This window comes from Rhinolophus sinicus, chromosome 12, assembly GCF_057876585.1.
Source record: "Rhinolophus sinicus isolate RSI-liver-muscle chromosome 12, RSI-T2T, whole genome shotgun sequence".
In the NCBI taxonomy this organism is placed as follows: Eukaryota; Metazoa; Chordata; class Mammalia; order Chiroptera; family Rhinolophidae; genus Rhinolophus; species Rhinolophus sinicus.
Genome location: NC_142512.1, coordinates 53,317,033 through 53,330,368, shown reverse-complemented (window position 1 = coordinate 53,330,368; position 13,336 = coordinate 53,317,033). Strand labels below are relative to the sequence as shown.

Sequence of the window (13,336 nt, the reverse complement as noted above, 5' to 3'; positions counted from 1 at the left end):
GTTTCTATCCGACTTTCTCCAGCCCTCTAATACTTTTACTCAAGACGATCTGGAAGTGGAGGAGTGGAAGAGGGCAAGGGGTGGGAAGGACATGCCCTTGGGTAGGAGTTGATACCATCCCCTGGGCACAGGCTTCCCACCCGAGCCCTCCAGGGCCTGGGCTGACGCCTGAGTAAGGAGCTCGCACCCCCACCCGCTCCTGTAAACCCGAGAACTTCCAACACTGCAGCTCCTCAATAATTGAAAAGCAGAAAAGCTGGTGACAGGAGGGAGGCCAGGGAAAGGGAGGAGGAAGGGCCACAGTCCCGGGGTGACTCCACCCTTAGTCGCTGTCACTTAAAGGTTGGTGAAATTAATGGGGTAAATGACCCCGCTATGAGATTTTGGCAAGTCCATGGCTTTTCTGAGTTTGACTCACCAGCTCTACTTCCTAAGCTATCTGGAAAGGAGGGAGAACACTTCCGCAGAAGTTTCTGGAATGTCAGGGGTGGGGAGGAAGCCGCTTACCGGGAAAATGGATTACCCTACCCGCCTTGGTGTGTCTGCGATCGGTACGGCCATTTCTGCGGACCTGAGCGGCAGGTGGCATCGGAGAGTCAGACCTGCCCGCGGACAGCAGAGCCGATACTCCGGATCGCGAGGGAGGGACAGGCCGCGGAAACGTGAGGGAGTGTCACTCGCAGCCCAGAGGAGAGGAAATGAAACCCCCAGCACACGGTTCCCAAGTCTGAGCTCGCTCCCAGCCTTGGCTCCCGCTCCCGGGGCTGCGTCCTTGGAGCCGTCGATGCCTCGGAGCAGCTGGGACAAGAAGGGGCGGGGCGGGAGTACGGTTCCCGGAGCAAACGGCTTGCGGGGGTCTCCACCAGAGCGCCGAGCCGCGCGCTTCTCCGAGCCCTGCGCGCTTCTCCATTCCCTTGGGCGGGAATGCGCGGAGCCCAAGCCGCGGTGGCGGGTAGGGGGCTGGGTGGCGCGGGAGAGGGCAGCAGAAGGAGGGAGTTCGAGGAGAGTTACCGCCAGATAGAGAGGCAAGAGCCCGCGGTCTCCTTGGATACTGCTAACCAATGGCAGCAGCGAAAGCTGTTTATAGGGGCGGGGTGTCGCCATGGCAACAGGAGAAGCCTTTGGAGCGGCTACTTAATGCCGGTCCCGGGGCCGCTGGCGCTCAGAGAAGCGCGGTCGGGCTGGGGGGCGACGAGCGGCGCTACCGGGGCCCTGAAGTTTGGGGCAGAAAGCCACAGGGTTGGGAAGAACTTCTTCCAGAACCTTCCTTTGGCCTGGGCAGCGCTCTGAGCCAGGTAAGGGACAGGGAGGGCTGCGGGCGGCAGGGAGGGGCGTCGGTACCAGCCGGCTCTCCTATCGGTCCCCGACGGAAGTGGTGGGCCCGGGGACTGACATCTGAGGAGTTTGGGGGTAACTCACTTCCCGTCCCCATAACTCTGTCCTGTTCCCTTCCTTCTCCGTGATCTTCCATCCTAATATCCCTTTTCAAAGATCAGACGACCTCCCCAGTTCCCCGCCCCGTCGTACTGCCCTCCTTGGTTCCCTTGCCCCGTTAGCATTTGTTGCCGGGTAGGGGTGTCTGATTTCCCGCTCTTGGGGAGAAGGGGATAGCCTTGGATGCCGCTGTCCTCTTCCCTCATTTGGCTCATAAAGTCTCCTCTCCAACCTCAAAAAGGAAAATTGCGAGCGAGGTGGACCCGGGGGTCGGACCCAGGGCTCTGCTTGTTTCCCAGACCTCCACACTACAAGATCCTCCAGGCTGCGGGGACGATTTTAGAGGAGCCTTCCTCCTCACACACACCCCGCTCTCAGGGGCGAGGGGGAAGAATGCTCACTCCCGCTGTGGTCCCCGCAGGCCCCACATTCCTATTCCGAGGAGGCGACCCCCGGGTCGCGGGACGGAAGCGCGCGTCCAGGAGGCTGTGTAACTGGAGCTGCCGAAGTCAGAGGGCCGGAGAGCGCGGCGGCCACCCTTGGCTCAGCCCTTGGATGTTGACCGCCCCCTCGGAGAGTCCCCGCAGACATGGCGGAGAGCTGGCTACGCCTCTCTGGAGCGGGGACGGCGGAGGATGCCGGGCCGGAGGGCAGCCTGGAGGAGCCCGACACCCTGGATGACAGCCTGACCAGCCTGCAGTGGCTGCAGGAGTTCTCCATTCTCAACGCCAAGGCCCCTACCCTGCCCCCGGGGGGTACCGACCCCCACGGCTACCACCAGGTTCCAGGCTCTGCGGCGCCGGGGTCCCCCCTCGCAGCCGATCCCGCCTGCCTGGGGCAGCCACACACACCAGGCAAGCCCACATCGTCTTGCACGTCTCGGAGCTCGCCCCCGGGACTGCAGGCCCCGCCCCCAGACGACGTGGACTACGCCACCAACCCCCACGTGAAGCCGCCCTACTCATATGCCACGCTCATCTGCATGGCCATGCAGGCCAGCAAGGCCACCAAGATCACCCTGTCCGCCATCTATAAATGGATCACGGACAACTTCTGCTACTTCCGCCATGCAGATCCAACCTGGCAGGTAGGGGAGGTGCGGCTTGTGGCCGCTCCCTTCCCACTCTCTTCCTCTCCACCCCTGCCCAGACTGGACTCACATCCCAGATCCGCAGCCAAGTAGGTGCAGCGCAGCCAGGGCCCCAAAGGAGGAAGGCTGTAGGAGCCCAGTGCTTGGAACTGCCCCTCATTTGACTTTAGAGAAGAAGGAGGGTGGATGTTCAGAGGGCTTTAGGGGTGCAAACGCTGAGGTTCACTCATCCAGGAGGCTCAGCCCAAGGACCAGAGCCAGACTATGGGTGGACACAGTCCCCTAGGGGAGGGTGATAGACTGAGGGACACATTTTTGTCCCAAGTGCTAGGATTCCTAGACACTGCCTTGCCCAAGGACAGTTTGTCATGACCTGACTGAGAAACGGAAGCTGGAGCATCGCCCCCTGCCAAGCTCTGCATGCAGTTGGCTTGCCATGGAGTGCAGGAGGTGTGAAGGCCAGCTGTGTTCCAGTGGAGGGGGAATGGGGCCTTCCTAAAGCAGCTATCCCAGCCCCCCTCTCCAGCCCCTCCCCAGTTTCCTGCCCCCACTCCTCTCCCTCTTCTCAGTCACCCTCCCTGGGGGAACAATTACCTGAGCCAGGTGCTTTCCACTGGGGCTCTGCCTCCTGCACTGGCTTCATATTCCGAGTCTCTGGAACCTGGCGCAGAGCAACCAAGGGGCCAGGCCACCACGTAAACATCCCAGCCTTGGCAGGGTCACTACCCACTGATCCACCCTGCTGCCCAGGCCCCAGACCGCTGTCTCCAGCATGGTTTGGATAAGACTATGCACCTAGGAATGAACAAGGCAGGATGGTGATTTGAGGCGGGGCAGATATTGCCCTGAGAGTCTTCAACCATTGGGATCAGGGGCTAGTTGGGATCAGAGGCCCCAGGGATACCCAGACTCTTCCGGGGCACCCACAGGCAGCAGGCCACAGGATCACAGTCTCAAGTCTTCTACACTCGCTTGGGCCTAGACTCTGAGGTATTCCCATATGTAGCCTCAGTGAGAAATCAGAGACCCCACCCAACCCCAAGCCTTAGAAGCTCAGGCTGCAGAAGTGGGCCCCAGGAATGAGCACTTATGCTCTTTGCTGTGTAACAATCAACTGAGGCCTCACAGCCTGAGGTGGGAGGAAGGGGTCGGGGGGGGTGAGGGCCCAGGCCAGCAGCCCGCTTAACAAACAAGGGATGTCATCAGATCCCACCATATTTCATCCTTCCACACATTTGCGTGTGCCTGCACAGGTGTGCACGTACACACACACACACACAACCTCCGTGGCCCAGTGCCCTCTCACCGCAGCTTTGCCTAGAAACCACCTCAAGCATACCCTCATGGTACTCCACAGAGAGGGCCAGCCAGGCCCCGGTGGAGGGAGATGGCTGTCCAGGCCCTGGGGGAGCTGAGGCCCTTGGCCAGAGGCCGCAAGCGGTGGGGTAAGGGAGGGAGGGCAGGATGGGGTGGCACTGAGAGCCACCCTGCAGCTCAGGGCTCGGATGATTGAGCAGGCAGATATCCCAGCAACAGGGAACAAAAGCGCCCGACAGCACTCCTGGCTCCGGGTGCCCTGTGGCTGGTGTCCCAGAGCCTCCTGGTCAGAGCAGCGCCTCTGTCCCCCCTCCCCTGTCAGAGAGTAGATGGTAGGAGGACATGCAGGAGCATTAGCAGCCACCCGTCACCAACCCTTCCTTCCCACTCACCCAACTGTCTTCTGTCTCTTCTCTCTCCCTGTGCCCAGAATTCCATCCGCCACAACCTGTCCCTGAACAAGTGCTTCATCAAAGTACCTCGGGAGAAGGACGAGCCGGGCAAAGGGGGCTTCTGGCGCATCGACCCCCAGTACGCTGAGCGCCTGCTTAGCGGGGCCTTTAAGAAGCGGCGGCTGGCCCCAGTCCACATCCACCCGGCCTTTGCCCGCCAGGCCGTGCAGGAGCCCAGCACAGCCCCGTGGGCCGGGCCGCTGACCGTGAACACCGAGGCCCAGCAGCTGCTGCAGGAGTTTGAGGAGGCCACTGGGGAGGTGGGCTGGGGTGCGGGCGAGGCCAGGCTTGGGCATAAGCGTAAACAGCCACTGCCCAAGAGGGTGGCCAAGGTCCCACGGCCCCCCAGCACCCTGCTGCTGACCCAGGAGGAGCAGGGAGAGCTGGAACCCCTCAAAGGCAACTTTGACTGGGAGGCCGTCTTTGATGCCGGCTCTCTGGGTGGGGAGCTGGGCACACTGGAGGCCCTGGAGCTGAGCCCGCCGCTGAGCCCTGCTTCTCATGGGGACGTGGACCTCACTGTCCACGGCCGCCACATCGACTGCCCCACTACCTGGGGGCCTTCAGTGGAGCAGGCTGCTGACAGCCTGGACTTTGATGAGACCTTCCTGGCCACATCATTCCTGCAGCACCCCTGGGACGAGAGTGGCAGTGGCTGCCTGCCTCCAGAGCCCCTCTTTGAGGCCGGGGATGCCACCCTGGCCGCTGACCTGCAAGACTGGGCCAGTGTTGGCGCCTTCTTGTAAGAGGCTAGGCCCCGCCCCACTTCCGGACAGCACCCAAGTCAGGGCCCAGACTGCCCCCCAACACAGGCCCATGGAACCCTACCACCCAGGCAGGAGCTGGGCCAAGTCTCCTGAGGCTGGCCCCACGAGGCCACAGGGCCCCTGGCCCAGGCCGCCGTCAGATTTCAGCCCAGGAGGCTAAGACCTGGGGCCCAGGACCAGAATTGCTGCCTCCCTTCCCCAGCCCCCATACACACAGTGTTTCATTAACCCTCACCTGCCCTGCCCCAGGGACCAGCTAACGAGTCCTGCACTGTGAGAGCTGCAGCCTGGAGGGGCCCTGGCCCGGCTGGGAAGCAACAGGACAGGGCCCGCCCCAGAGCACCTCGGCTTCAATGCTTCTCCCTCTCCCGCTTTCCTCCCCAGGTCTGTACCCAGAGAAAGTTCCCAGGTACAACAAATGCTAATTAGGTGACAGCAAATTAAGCCCCTGGAGGCCTCTCTGGGCAAAGCCTCCCTGGGGCTGGGGCGGGCAGTAGAGGGGGCAGAGCTGGGGGGAGGGGGCAGAGAGCAGAGACAGAAATGAGGTCAGGGTGCCAGGTAAGACAAGGATATTTTCTAAGGCTTCTGGGGTCTTCTCCTGGCCCCATCCCTAAAGGTGGGCAGAAGGTAGAAATCCCTAATTTTTGAGCCCGACTGGAGGCTGAGAGCAGTGGGGAGTTGGGGTTCCCGGGGGGCAGGGGCAGCCAAGCTGCGGAGGGGAGGGGACAGACAGACTAATGTAGTGAGTGTAGCATAGCTGAGGCTTAACAGGGATGCCTACGGAGATTGCTAGAACCACTGGGACCAGGAAGGGGGGTCGCCCGGGTCCTCTGCCTGGACTGTGGGAGGGAGTGTCTTGCTCCACCTGAGCCCCCCAGGGCTGCATCCCACATCCACCCTCCTGCCTCATGGGGCAGTGTAACCTTTTTCATGGGAAGTTATTTACAATAAAAAAATTTTTTGAAAATAAATTTTTTTAAAATCTGAAAATGGACCTGCTTGCAACTTTCTCTGAGAAAAGGTGATGGCCAGTTTTTGGAGGGGAGCCTTCTCTGTGATGATGAGGGGGACACAGCTGGGAGGAAATTGCAGTTGCGGGGTCACTAACGGCCTGAAGAGTGCCCTCTGATGAACGACCTACAACCTCTGTGTCCACAAGGAAAAAGGGACAAAGAGACAGCCTTCAGGGGGTCTCCTGCAGCCTGGGCCTCAGTGCCTCCATCTGCACAGTGGGGAGAACTGTACCCACAAAAGGAGGATGAGCCCCCTCCCTGGCCATGGGGACTCACAAAGGCCAAGCATGCCCAGGGTTGGCTCACTAGTCCCCCACTGTGCGGGCCTGCCTGGGCTTGTCTGCCTGAGTCTGCGGTGCCTGGCATGGGCCCATCTCCAGCACCTCCCTCCCTCGGGCCTCTCCTGGAGGGACAAGGTGCGAGGTCAGAGGGCCCCAGCCCCAGGCGCCCCACTTTGCACCCTGGCGTATGTTCTCCCAGGCCTGTACCTTCCCTCCCAGGCCCAATACAGGCTTTAGGAGGAAGGCCACCATGGAAGTGCCCAGACCCTAATTCCTACCTACTCACACTAGCGGTTCGTTCTCTGAGGAACCAGCCTACCAGGGTTCTGATGGGGAAACTGAGGCACTGGAAATGTATATTTGGGTGAAACACCGTTGCACCTTTCAACCCCCTCACCCCAGCTTTGCCTGGAAACCACCTTAAGCACACCCTCATGGTACACACTTCCCCCAGCACCCGCATGCGCGCGCGCACACACACACACACACACACACTGGCACAAATGGGCACTGTCCTGCACAATCCTGCCCAGCCTCCACGAACCCCTTTCTCCCCTGAAGCCCTTTTCTTTCCCTTCACTCAAGCTTGGCTCTAGGCCAGCCTGGCATTCCCGGTGCAAACTTGCTGCTTTCACTTGCTAATTATTCCAAATATTTCAGAAGGGCAAACACACTGCAGGGCCAATGGGGTGGGGGCCTTCCTGGGCCCAGAAGCCAGCCAACCCCTCCCCACAGCATGCTGCAGAGGCTGCCTCTGCTCTGGGGCTTTCTTCACGCCCAAGCAAATCCTCCCTCCTTCCCCCCACCCCCACCAGCCTACCTCTCCAGGGCCCCCAGCATTGCGGGAACAAGGGGCACTCAGGCCTTCTCCACTGGCCCCCAGGATCAGCCTCCAGCCCTGACCAAAGAGGGTACACCTTGGACTGACAGGTGGGGCATGCCACGGTCAGCCCCCACCCCATCCTCACCCTCTACCTAAGTCCATGCTGAGAGACGAAAGGCAAGGTCAGGGGCGAGCAGAACCGCCCAACTACACGAGGAAAGGCTGAAGAAGCCAAGCAGAGGTTCTGGCTCACCCCTGGCTGCAGGGGACATTCACGGGGAGCTCTTAAAAATCCCTGTGCCTGGGACCAGAATCTCTGGGGTTGGAGCCCAGGCATCAGCATCTTTAAGGGTCCCCATCCTACCAAAGTGAAGAGGTGGTTCAGAAGGGGCTGGCGCACAAGGCTTTGCATGCCTGTCAGCAGGCAGACTCTGGGAGATGGAAAGTGTGAGTTCAAAGCCCATCCGTCCTTCCCATCCCTGCCCTGGACCTTGGCTGGGTGGCTATTTTTCAAAGATGTTCATTTACCTCATATTTACTTATAGCTTGGATGTGCTCCCAATCAAAATATATTTTGCAGCATTTCACAGTAAGCTGCAGGCATGATGCCCCATTAGCACGAACTACTTCAGCGTGTATTTCCTTAGAATAAGGACACTCCTACATAACCCTAGGGCCACCATCACAATCAGGAAATTAACGTTGACCTGGTAATCCCATCTGACCACAGACCCCACTCAAGTTTTGCAGATCACCCCACTGATGCTCACCGCAGGTCCAGCCTTTGAATGCAGGGTCGCGTGCTGCACTGAGTGGTCCTGTCTTTTTGGAGTGTGTGGCTTTGAGCCCATGACGCACACTCTCTGATCAGGCTCCTCATGTCCTTTGGGCCCAACCTTTGAGGTGAGATCCCTTTGAACTATTTCATTCTTGGGTGTTGGGGACAGCCCTTCACAAAGCAAGGAGCCATCCCCTAACCTGCCACCCTTGCCCCATCCTCCCTCCTTCAGGTAGCCCTCAGCCAGGAATGTGATGGGAGTAGAGGGCAGGAGCTTGGCCCTTGGGGGCCCTCCCCTCTGGGCCCAGAGCACATCGTGCTCCAGGACAGGTCACCCCCTGGCTCCAGGGACTCCCCGGGATTCCCGTCTTTCCCACACTCCATACTGTCTGGAGCAAAAGGCCAGGCACCTGCAGAGCTGAACTGAGGGCAAGAAACGCTCTCCACGGACTTTCCGAAGGAAGAGGGGGAGGGGGAGGGCAGGCAAAGAACAGTGTGAGGGCAGGTGTGGGGAGAGGTGGCCAGGAGTCAGGTGTACTTCCATCTTGGGCTGAGGCCCAAAGGTAAACAGGTGTATTTGGACTCCCGGCAGGGGGGAGTGGGCTGGCCCCATGGGGCAGGCCCGGGCCTGTCAGGGGTGGGGGTGTAGGGAGGGCCTGCACTAACAATGGGGTGGGAGAGTGGCCTCAGGTCCTGCTGACATATTCTTGTGTGATGAAGAGGAAAACACAGGTGACAGGCAGGGCAGGCCACCCATGCTGGGCTGCACTGACCAGTGGGAGCCAAGGAGGCACATGGAAGCCCTGGGGGGCCACCATGCTCCTGGGGTACATGTGTCTGTCCCACTCTGTGTTCCCAGGTGGGACAGATCAGAGCCACCATGATGGACGTGCTGGGGCCTGAACTTTTCCATGTGCGTCAGGATAGGGCAGGGCACAGTCCCCAAGAAGCCAACCAGCCTGGGGGGCGGGGCAGGGTGTATATTAACGGGGGGGGGGGGGGGGGGGGGGTGTGACAAGGCCAAAGGTCCCTCTGTCCTGCCCCCCATCTTCAGCACAGTCCCACAGTCCCTGCCTGACGCAGTAGAGGCCAGGAGCCCCAGACCCGCTTTCCCCTTAGAGAAAGCAGCTCACTGAGCTCCCAGGAAGCAAGTTCCAGGAACTGGGGAGGGCAGGCTTCGTGCATACTGCCTGCTCCGCCCATGGCCCCCAGGGCCCTTTGAAGCCACAGCTATTGCCCACAGCTCTCCCAGTGTGGCTGTTTGCCCAGGGAATTAAACTGAGGCCTGAGAAGCTGCCAAGCACTCTCCTCCCTCACCCAGCCACCCACTGGCTCTGTTAGTGGCCCTGCCCCTGGCCCAGGCCACTCTGCGCCCCCTTCCTGCCTCACTCTGGGCACTAAGTCTTGTCCCCATTCCTATCTGGCATTCCAGTTCCTTCCAACTTGCTTAAAGTGAACTGTGGGGGGTAGGTGGATGGGGTGCAGTGGGAGAGAGGAGTAACATACAGACCCTGCCTGAGAGTTTTCAGTCTCAGAAGCTCCCAAGTCTGCAGACCCCTGCGGGCAGAGAACCTGCCTGTCTTGCTCATTCCTACATTTGAAACATCAAACACAGGGCCCAACTTCTGAATGAGTGAATGAATGAATGAATGAATGAATGAATGAATGAATGAATGAATTGCTGTCTGGACAGATGGATAAAACAACTGTTTCTCTACTTAGAGAAACAGCTAAGTAGCCTTGGCAAAATGCGGCTGCAGACAGTAAACACCAAGGAGCTCTCCAGCCACTGGGGCGAGAGAGGTTCCTGAAGCCCCAGGTGCAGAGGTTGGGGAGAGAACGTTCAGGTCAGTGGGATCTTTGAAGAAAGCCTCATGTTGCCCTGTTCTGGAAACAGGTAAGTGGCCCCTTTGCTGACCCTTTGGGTGTGGGTAGGGTAGTAAAAGAGACAGTGGGGCCTCGAATGCCAGCCAAAGCTGAGTGGGATGTGTGGCAGGCGTGAACCAGGTGAGGAGGGAGGGAGAGGGGACACGGGACAAGGAAGAAGAGATGGAGGGACATGGAAGCGTTCCGACCTTCCTCATTCTCATCTGTTCCGTCTGGTCCTCAGTTCCCCTGGCCGAGGTCCTGGGAGTGAGGACCACAGAGAACCAAGCGGCATGGCTGGTGTGGAGAAACCGGCATCAAGCCCCCCCCCCCCCACACACACACACACACACATCTGTTATCACCCAACCCAAACCCACAGGGGTGGCAAACAAGCCTTTTACCTTTTACCCGGCTACAAGGTCACCAGGTCAGCGGTCCCTTCCTGCCCCCTCCTCATACACCTGTTCCTGGAAGTCCCCTCCTTCCCCCAAGGAGCCTGCCGTGAGTCAACAGGCCAGAGTGGGCACAGGAAGGAAGCCTGCACTTGCCCAGGAGGGCTCCAGGCCTCCCATGGGGCATTTCCTCAGCACGGTGGGGGTAGTTTGAGAAGAGGCAGCTAATGCAGAGCTCTGAATGGGGAGAAAGGAAGGAGAGTGTGGGCAGGGTGAAGACAGGACCAAGGGAAGCTTTTCTAAGATGGCGTCACCTGAGTGTCCTTGAAGGAGAGTGTTTTTCAAAGAGTAGGCACAGGTGTTCAGCAGGATGCAGACAGGAAAGGAGTTATAGTCAGAAGAGAGGAGTGGGTGAAGCATGGAGGGGGGACCCACCTGCTCAGTACAGGGGAGGTTGGGGAGCCAGTGTGGCCTTTCTCTAGTGCACTTCTGACCACGTCACTCATCCGTTGAGAACAGTGCAACGCCTTCCCTCACCTACAGAAGAATCTGTAGGCCCCTAAGCACGGTCCCACTCACCACTCATCTTCCCACCCATCTCTCCCCCTGTGAGTAGTCACACAGAATCACTGTCTCCACCTTCCGTCCCCTACCCCTGCCCTCTGTTTTGAATGAACACCTTCCCACTCTCCCCCTTTATGTGGGTAACTCCCTCCGCGACTTAGTTTCAGCGTCCCATGGTCTGAGTCTCCAACTGTGGCTCCCACTGGTAGGACTCCACCATCCTGACAGAATTCATGTCAACCCTTTCTGCACTTCCGCTTGAGAAGGCAGTTGGTTACATATGTTGGAGTTCCCAGGCTGGTACCCAAATCAACAACAGTACCAGCAGGGCCACATCCTCTAGGAGGGGTGGGTCAGGCTGGAGCAGTGTCCCTGGACGTTGGTTCTGCCTCCAGCTGGCAGGCTTCTGGAAAGCCCACCTCACACAGTCCTTAAGGCCAAAAAACCTTAAGCGTTTTTGTCAGCTGGGTCTTGAACTGTTTGGGGGGATAACATCCATCACAACCCCTTTCCCAGCTTCACCCAGCAGTCTGTTGCGTGACTCAACTTCAGAGGACAAATACTGAGGATTCTGTCCTCTTCCTGCCTGGTGCTCATGCCCTCCCCCCTCCCCCCTGCCAGCACCAACTGCCCACTCAGGGCTCTCTGCCCCAGGAGGCCACATCAGCTGGCCAGGCCTCTGGCAGACCTCAGGCTGCCAGTCTGGTCTGTAGGATGTGCATGCCCAAACTCCTGGGCAGGTAGAGCTAGTCTGGTCTGTTTGCGCCTCTGTGGGAGGTGGCGGCGGCGTGGGGGTTGGGGGGCATCCGGAAAGGTCCTCAGTCATCTCAGTCATAGCGGCATGAACCTTTAGTCTGCAGAAGACCTTAGGGGCCTTCAGTGTCACCTACAAACGAGGAAACTGAGGTACAGAGGACACAGCTCCAAGGATATCCACACAGATGAGGTGGTTTCTCTAGGGTGCTGTTAGCTGGGGACCCATGTGGACATTTGTCACCTCTCCACTCACTGCAGTCCTCAAGTGCCCCTTATTTTACCACATTGGCAGCGTGTGTGCCTTTCCTGCTGGACAGGGAGCTCCAGGAGGGCAGAGGCAGTGCCCGGTCCTCCATGGCACCAGCCCGGGTCAAGGGTGGCTCATAGGGTATTCTCAACAGAGCGTGGCAGAATGGATGGAGGTGGGTGGAAGGGCACACCCCAATTCTCACAGAGACTTATCGGCAGAACTAGATCCAGAAGCCAGAGCTCTGTACAGGGCAGACAGTGGGGAGCCGGGCCTCGCTGCCCTCGGGGACCCCAGCCTTCCTCCTTGACCTCATTAAAAAGGCCTTGCTGAAGACCTCATCGTGTGTGGCATCACCCAGTAATGTGCACTGATAACCACACATGCCCTCTCTGTTCCTTCATTCATTCAAAAAATCTCAGACAGACGGGAAGACAGCCCCTCTCTCGCCCCAGGCAGGGTCATCTCATTCAAGTCCCTGCCTTAGGGCAGCTAGGGAAGGAGGAAGCCAGTCAGGGAAGGAGGCCTCCTGCTTGCCCACCACAGAGGCAGGATCCATCAGTCCTCAGCTGACGTGGCTCCCAGTCAGCTCCAGGGAGGACTTCCCTCCATCCCTTCCCTCCCAGCCAGCACCTCTGTGCTCCCTACCTGAGCCAGGCCTTTCACTGCCATCTCCCTGCTCACTGTTATTGCCGGGGTCACTGTGGCGGCCTGCTCACTTGTGTGCAGGCCTCAGGCCACCCTGCTGAGGCTCTTTACCAAATATAGTCCAACCTTGGCCGATTTGTGGTCCCTGAAGCCACCTCCCCCTGCACTCCTAACTACTCCAGCTAAATACCACTCTCCTCCCTGGACACTTGGACTGTTCCCTACTTCCCAGATGTAAGTCCAGCCTTTCTTTCTGGGGTCTCTCTTCCCATCCTTCAAAATCTTGTCCACACACTGGAGTCTCCCAATGCCTCCCTGATCTGCCAGGGTCGTTGGGACACTGCCTCCCCCAGCCCGGGCCTGGAGCCCTTTGTCTGTCCTGTGGCCTGTATCCTACAGGCTCCCAGTACACCCAAACTCCCAAATGTTTCCAAAAGGACTATCTTCTTATCCGCAAATTTAGGCAGCAGGAGGGGTCTGAACGCACCCACACAGGCTGCGGTCCCCTTGAGGCAGGCTCTGCTCTCTCTCCGCTGCCTACAGTAGGTCCTCTGTCAGCGCTCCCGAGTTAATGAACAAACGATTAAACCTGCCCCCAACCCCAGAAAGATCCAACCCGCCTGGAGGGAGGGCGTATGTGCAGGCCCATTCATCGGATGGGGTCCCCGCTGCCCCAAGATCACCGCCGGCCAGGGTGGGGGCCCAGTGGGGTCCAGCGCCACGAAAGCGCTGAGTCACGATCAGGTCATCGGGCCCCAGGGGAGCCCGGCTTGCAGGAGTGCGGGTTGTAAGAACACGCCGGGGGTGCGGGGCTGCGGGAGCGCGCCCAAGAGGCTGCAGGGTGCGGGGACGCGCGGAGCCGCGGGAGCGCGCCCGGGGTGCGGGAGCGCGCAGGCCACGGGGGC

The 13,336-nt window shown here is 59.5% G+C and overlaps 1 protein-coding gene across 1 annotated transcript; it reads left to right on the top strand.

Annotated features, from left to right (window-relative positions):
* The first annotated feature begins 1,164 nt into the window (after window positions 1-1,164).
* FOXJ1 (forkhead box J1) lies at window positions 1,165-6,054 on the top strand. The gene is made up of 3 exons (XM_019745570.3): window positions 1,165-1,295; window positions 1,856-2,521; window positions 4,272-6,054. Exons 2-3 carry the CDS (start codon window positions 2,024-2,026, stop codon window positions 5,037-5,039), a joined length of 1,266 nt encoding a protein of 421 aa, XP_019601129.1. The 5' UTR covers window positions 1,165-1,295; window positions 1,856-2,023; the 3' UTR covers window positions 5,040-6,054.
* Window positions 6,055-13,336: the final 7,282 nt, after the last annotated feature.

Excerpts from the sequence above, each read along its gene's own strand:
- FOXJ1 (XM_019745570.3), top strand. The coding sequence starts at position 2,024 with ATGGCGGAGAGCTGGCTACGCCTCTCTGGAGCGGGGACGGCGGAGGAT. Across the intron at positions 2,522-4,271 it reads ATGCAGATCCAACCTGGCAG|AATTCCATCCGCCACAACCT; the intron begins GTAGGGGAGGTG and ends CCCTGTGCCCAG.